This window comes from Anser cygnoides, chromosome 1, assembly GCF_040182565.1.
Source record: "Anser cygnoides isolate HZ-2024a breed goose chromosome 1, Taihu_goose_T2T_genome, whole genome shotgun sequence".
Lineage (NCBI taxonomy): Eukaryota > Metazoa > Chordata > Aves > Anseriformes > Anatidae > Anser > Anser cygnoides.
The window spans coordinates 21993023-21999595 of record NC_089873.1 but is presented as its reverse complement, the minus strand read 5'-3'; the positions used below and the strand labels follow the sequence as shown (position 1 = coordinate 21999595).

At 40.6% G+C, this 6573-nt stretch overlaps 1 protein-coding gene across 1 annotated transcript; it reads left to right on the top strand.

The window, feature by feature from the left end:
- The first annotated feature begins 469 nt into the window (after positions 1-469).
- LOC106040468 (secreted frizzled-related protein 2-like) lies at positions 470-4840 on the top strand. The gene is made up of 4 exons (XM_013188348.3): positions 470-1646; positions 2185-2354; positions 3152-3244; positions 4344-4840. Exons 1-4 carry the CDS (start codon positions 1360-1362, stop codon positions 4652-4654), a joined length of 861 nt encoding a protein of 286 aa, XP_013043802.2. The 5' UTR covers positions 470-1359; the 3' UTR covers positions 4655-4840.
- The last annotated feature ends 1733 nt before the right edge of the window (positions 4841-6573 follow it).

The following is a 6573-nucleotide window of genomic DNA, read 5'->3' as shown; positions in this document are numbered from 1 at the left end:
GCTCCCGTTTCTGAAAACTGTATTTCAGTCAAGCACCAGCAATACCAGATGGTACACTGTTATAAATGTACTTTGCTCTAATAATCTAGGCAGATACCCACGTACATATAGTTAGTATCTAAAAATTTCTGCTAATAAATCACGTGATAAGAAAGGGAAATTAAACCAAAACAAAACAAACTAGTTGGAAAAATATTTTCATCAAGCTAAAAATTTCCACAAAAAGTTTTGTTTAGAACTCCAGCTCTTTTAAATATCAAATATTCTGACTTTTCTATTCATAACAGGTAAGCGACACATTACCCAGATCGACTCCTTAACTGATTCCCCAGCTTCTGCTCTATAGCTAAAAGCCGTTTATCAGTCATATACTAAAACTAATGAAGTACTGTCAGTAATTCTGCTAATATTTATTGTAAGAAATTAAATACTATTTTTATGCTACAAACAGAAAAAGTACACACCTGATATTACTTGCTTTCACAAATTTGCTTTCACACAGTTTTGCACAATTATAATTTATTAATAAAAATGTAAAATGCTGAGTTATTTGAACAATTTTAAGTGTTACCAGATTCATTTGAAATAAGAAAAAAATCCATATTTCTTTTCCTTCTAAAGAAATACTGATAGCCACAGTAGTCCTACAATATGTTTCTGTCAGGAAAGATGAAATCCACCACTGACCTTGAATAAGTGAAAGAAGCAAGTTCTGTAGTCACTCCAGTCAGTAAAAAACAACAGCTGTATGTTAGGGTGTCTAATAAAAATAATAGAAGTTGGAAGATTTAGCATGTCACATGTCTCTTTTTTGGTGCTTGAGCAAATAAAGAAACTACCTCTGCTACATTGTAAAACAGTGGAAGAGACATGAGCAATTAGCACAAGCAAAACATTTTCACTTGATAAGTCAATCTGGGCTGTTTTTTCTGCCCAGTCAGCAGTGTCTGAAAACAAAGGAGACAGAGCAGCCCTGGGAGACAGCTTGTCTGCCCAACCACTTTTCTGGGGGATCTCTTAATTTGATTTGGAAAGCACATAGCAAGCCTCCTAGGTGTCAAAATTTAATATGCCACATAGCACGCTGCAGCAGCTGATGCTGTCGGGCACGTGAAAGCCTATAGCAAATCTGTGTCTTTAGGGAACATACTTCTATACCTCGTCTCCACCTCCCTGGTTATCACAACAATCACTTGAATAGGCAATAAGACCCAGTCTTGTCTCAAGTGATTTGATAAGCAGTTGATAACCAGGGGTTCATTAAGCTCTTGGGGTATATAAGCCACAAAGTTTTCAGCATGCCCCTGTGCTCGGGAGGTTTGACAGCTCCCTGTTTGGCAACCCAGGACTCACTAGAAGATGTTATTGATGGCAAAAATACTTATTTTCGCTCTGAGTGGTTTCCTAAGAGTGGCAATGGGCTTCGACATTGGATTATCCACCAAATGTGTAGAGATACCCGAGGAGATGGACATGTGCCACGAGATTGGGTACTCCGAAATGAGGCTCCCCAACCTGATGGGACACACAAGCATGGCAGAGGTTATCCTAAAATCCACCACCTGGCAGCACCTGGTGCACACAGACTGTCACCCTCACGTGAGGACATTCCTCTGCTCTCTGTTTGCACCCATCTGTTTAGATACGTAAGTACCACGGCTCCGTACAAACAGCCAGCCTTTTTGTCGGAACAGAGATCAAATCAGACGTGTGTTTGTTGTAATGGAAATGTGATCTCTATCTGAAATAATTCTGTTAACTTTTTCATACTCACTGTGAATAAAAGTAATGAAAACTTGTTCCGCTTAAACTTTAGTTTGCTTCAGGGAAATGAATGCTGTTGCCAAAAGATGTCATGTTTTAGTTTGTTGCAGCTGAAATTTATTCTTGTTCATTTAGGGTTAAATCCAGGTGACACTGAAACCGAACACCCATTGTGAATAGACTCAGGCTCTTGCCAAAGCTTTTCTCAGATAGTAAGAAAAGCATTTAAAAAACTTAATTCTATAAGCACAGCCCAGTCCAGTATACAGACCATGTGCCCAATTTGCACATCTACCACTTCTATAACTGTATTATTGCCGAAGGATGTCAAATATCCGCATGTGTTTTGCACAGAAATCACTGCTGAAATAACTTATCACTGACTTTAACTGATTCAGTCTGGTGTTTCCTGCGATGCAGATTCATCCATCCTTGTAGGAGTATGTGTGTTGGTGTCTGGGACAGCTGCGCACCCGTGCTTGCCTGCCATGGACACTCCTGGCCAGACAGCCTGGACTGCGACCGATTCCCTGCGGACGAGGACATGTGTCTGGCATCGCTTACAAAGGAATATAAATACTTGCACAAAGGTAGGTGGAAGATGGCAGAGTGGCAGGGCGCTGTACTTTATGCTCCAGAGGAACAAGAAGATACAAGAGGCACAGTTCCCAGTCTGCGATTTTGTATAGTTTCAATAAAATGAAGTGTAGATAATCTACTCTTAGTGGTGGAAATGATTATCTCCCTGCACAGCTACAGGCAGTATCATGCTCATGACAGCACACTGTATTTGATTTATTTTGAAGTCTCTTTATAGACTTACCAACTTTAATAGGGATCTGAGAAACTCACATATGCATTAAATTGGTCCTCAGATCAGCTTGGGAAAGTTGGGAGGATTTATTATCCAATTTTTCTTATGGAAACCTGAGTTAGAATGACATTAATGGTCAAATGTTCAAATGTGCTCAGGCTTATATACTTATGCAGGAAACAGTAGAAGTAGGTTGCTGCTGGCACACCCAAATTTGTATGTTCAGTCTTAGTTCAGCTGAACCCAGGATCACTGACAAAATTGCTCACCCGACCCATTCCTCACCCACCACAGACATATTAAAAACAATACTCTATTTGATACTGATATTTGATGCTAATGATTGAGCTTGTCAGTCTGAACAAGGAGTGAATGGGTATGGAAACTGAAACTCCTTTTCTTTCTTAGCCATGTTTTCAGAGAAGTATGTGGATGTTCACATTATCACTGAACAGCTGTGTGTTTTCTGTACCATACCTGTAGTTAAGCAGTAGGCTCTCAGTAGGCTCACAGTAGAAAACTAATACAAAACATTCTAAAAGGTAGTGATAAGACTTTACAATTTCTTACCAGTCCTCCCAAAGCCTGCATGCCAGACCTGCCCAGCAGTGGAGGAATTCTTTACACACAAAAGAGTTCTTGAAGTTTTCTGTGACAATAACTTCGGTAAGTCCTTGTGAATACAGCTGATATTAAAGAAACTAGCAGCTCTCTTTCAAAAGTGCTTTAAAATTAGGATTAAAGTAGCTGACAGTTTCTGCTGGGATTTCAAAGTCTGCATCCTGAGAGCTTGGTTGCTGACTGAACTTTAGGTTATTTCTCAGAATATGTTCTTTCTGAGCAAAATATTTATTTTGCATGAAAGACTTCTTTATGATCTACTCTACAAAAAAAAATAGCTTTTCTGTTCTTGTTGAGCTGGCTACATTGTAGTACAACATGCTTTATGGAAAATATTTCTGGCAAAAGCATCCAAATTAGCTTATTTGTCTGTTATCAGTATTTAAACCCAAAGTAAAGCTTTGGTTGTTCGACCAGTGAATGTCCTGTTACTTGTGTGTTTAAGTTGTTCATGATACATAGCTTAATGAAAAGACTCGGAAAAGACTCGGAAAATCGTAACAGTCAAATTTTTACTTTGTGTTGTCTTATTGGAGTGACAGGCAATACTTTTGAGTTTGCCCTAGAAACATCCTGCGAAGTCCTTTGAAGTCAATGCAGAGGCTGTCAGTGAATTAAGCTGGCCTTAGATCAGGCACTGCAGAGAAATTTCATGCTAAGACGTGCTGGTGGAGTTACGTGGGGTAGGTAGGTGCCTGTAATGAAAAGGCAGTATCTCGAAGGGTGGTATCAGCAAGCACTACGGGCTATTTTTGCTGAGGGGTTCATAACACAGACAAAGTGAGTTTCAGCAGAATTTTTTGGGCAAGGTGGGCAGCCTTGTGCTATTAGAACAATGCCAACAGCTTACAATATCTATCCACAAAGTCATCATCATATACAGTGATGGCAAAAATATATTACCTTTGTGAAAATATGTTTTCCTAGTTGTCTGATTTAGTGAACAAATTCTCAGCTACATAATCTTTATTAAAAAAAAAAAAAAGAAGTTTTAAAATCTATACTGCTGCTGGATAAGATGTCACCATACTTTATCACCAGAAATTATCAGAGTATTTTAAGGAATCTTCCTGCTTTCACTAGTAGTGTGTATTTCTGCATTTGAACAAATGTAGTGACTTATATTTTTCCTTTTTTTCATTAGCAGTGAAAGTAAAGCTATCCAAAAAAAGAACATTACTTGGTGACCAGGAGTATAACATTGAATGCCAAGTGGAATTTATTACCCAGGGCTCACTCTTGCCTTACGAAACTCAGAACATGATACAACAGTGGCTGCTTATCAATGAAAACTGTACGCAGAAGATGACTCAAACGCATCGTCCTATGGTGTATCTCCTTGTGGGGAAGGTTGAAGAGGGTATCATTTTAGTGAATCAGGTTTATCGCTGGCAGAGGAGGGACTCCCAGCTGACTTTGGCCACTCAGAAGTGGAGATACCATAAGTGCTTGTAAATATTTATGCTAATATTTGTAAAAAGGTTATTATTCTTCTTATGCCAAACCTGTTTTGTAAATAGGAATGTACTATAAATGCAATGTAAAGTCTTCATGTCCTTTTAAACTGTATTATAAGCTGAACTTAAACCCAGTGTTATCATAGACTTCTTTCTGTAGTGTTCCAGCTATTTGTCAAGTTTGAACTTGGTCAACTATTTATAAATGTTTGAGTTATTGCAAAAATCTTCTGTAATATGTATAAAAACTGACATGAAACAGTTTTAATCCAGCTGAGTACCTTTAGTGGTTTTTTTTCTGTAGCATGCACACTGCTATTGAGTTACCTTTCTCTTGCTTAATGCTTCATTAATCCACCTCATTCTCTGCGACTGGAGTATTTTAACAGAAGGTGGCCCTCTGCTGGGCATTTTTGCCAGTGTCAACATGGAATAAATCAGAATAAACACAGCAACACAATATGGTTAGCCAGCCCCAATCACAAGAAGAGTTGGTTATTTGGTGTCATTTTACAATGACAGAGTTGATGTCTCAGTGGTAACATCTCAGAGCACAGGCTAAAAGCATTTTTTTCAATCTTTTTGTTCTTATGTGACCATCTTGAATTTGACATAGTTTAACTGAAATCTAAATCAGGGCTTCCCTATTAAAAGCCCCTTTTTCATTTTCAGACACACTAAAAATGTCAATGCAGAGACTTTACCAGCTGTAGAAGTGGCCTGTAGGAGACCAATGGTATGATAATATTCAAGAAATGCAAAATATTACAGTGGCCACATGATTAGCATCTTCAGTTGTGGTGCAATACACTGATATTAAAGATCATATGAAGACGGACACAGCTTTACATAATTTTAGACTAATTTTGTAAATGTGTGTAATTATCACAAGAACAGGTATTGGCAGTACATAAACTAGATGCTATTTCAGTAATACAGAATCTGTTATGGTTGTATTCTCTTAAAACAAATATGGGTAAAGTTATGGTCAGTAGCTTTTGAAAACTCCCATCTGTAATGATCAGAGTTCTTGATAAGTCCCCAGTAAGTGCAGATTTGTATACATGCTCCTGATGACACCTGGTCCATCATTTTCTGTGATGAACTAGAAAACTAGTAGAAACTGAGGGAAGATGAAATAACCTGCATTCAGTTTATATTGTATAATGAAGTTACTGTTTCAAAAATGTAGGTTATTAAAAAAAGAAAGGGGGGTGGGGGGCAACCCTGGATGTTATATACAGACTGGGGCACGCGAGCTTGGAGAGCAGCCCTGCAGAAAGGGATCTGAGGGTTTTGGCTGACAGCAAGTTGACCATGAGCCAGCAGCGTGCCCTGGCAGCCAGGAGGGCCAACCGCACCCTGGGGTGCATCAGGCCCAGCACTGCCAGCCGGGCGAGGGAAGGGATTGTCCTGCTCTGCTCTGCGCTGCGCGGCCTCACCTCGAGTACTGTGTGCAGGTTTGGGTGCCACAGTATATGAAGGACATGAAACTATCAGAGAGTGTCCAAAGGAGGGCTACGAGGATGGTGAAGGGCCTAGAGTGGAAGACGTATGAGGAGCGGGTGAGGTCCCTGGGTTTGTTCAGCCCAGAGCAGAGCAGGCTGAGGGGAGGCCTCATGGCGGCCTGCAGCTCCCTCACGAGGGGAGCGGAGGGGCAGGCGCTGAGCTCTGCTCTCTGGGGACAGCGACAGGACCCGAGGGAACGGCATGGAGCTGGGACAGGGGAGGGTCAGGATGGGGGTTAGGGAAAGGTTCTGCACCCAGAGGGTGGTCGGGCACTGGGACGGGCTCCCCAGGGCAGTCGTCACAGCACCAGCCCTGCTGGAGTTCAAGAAGTGTTTGGACAGTGCTCTCAGACACAGGGTCTGATTTTTGGGTGGTCCTGTGTGGAGCCAGGAGTTGGACTTGGTGATC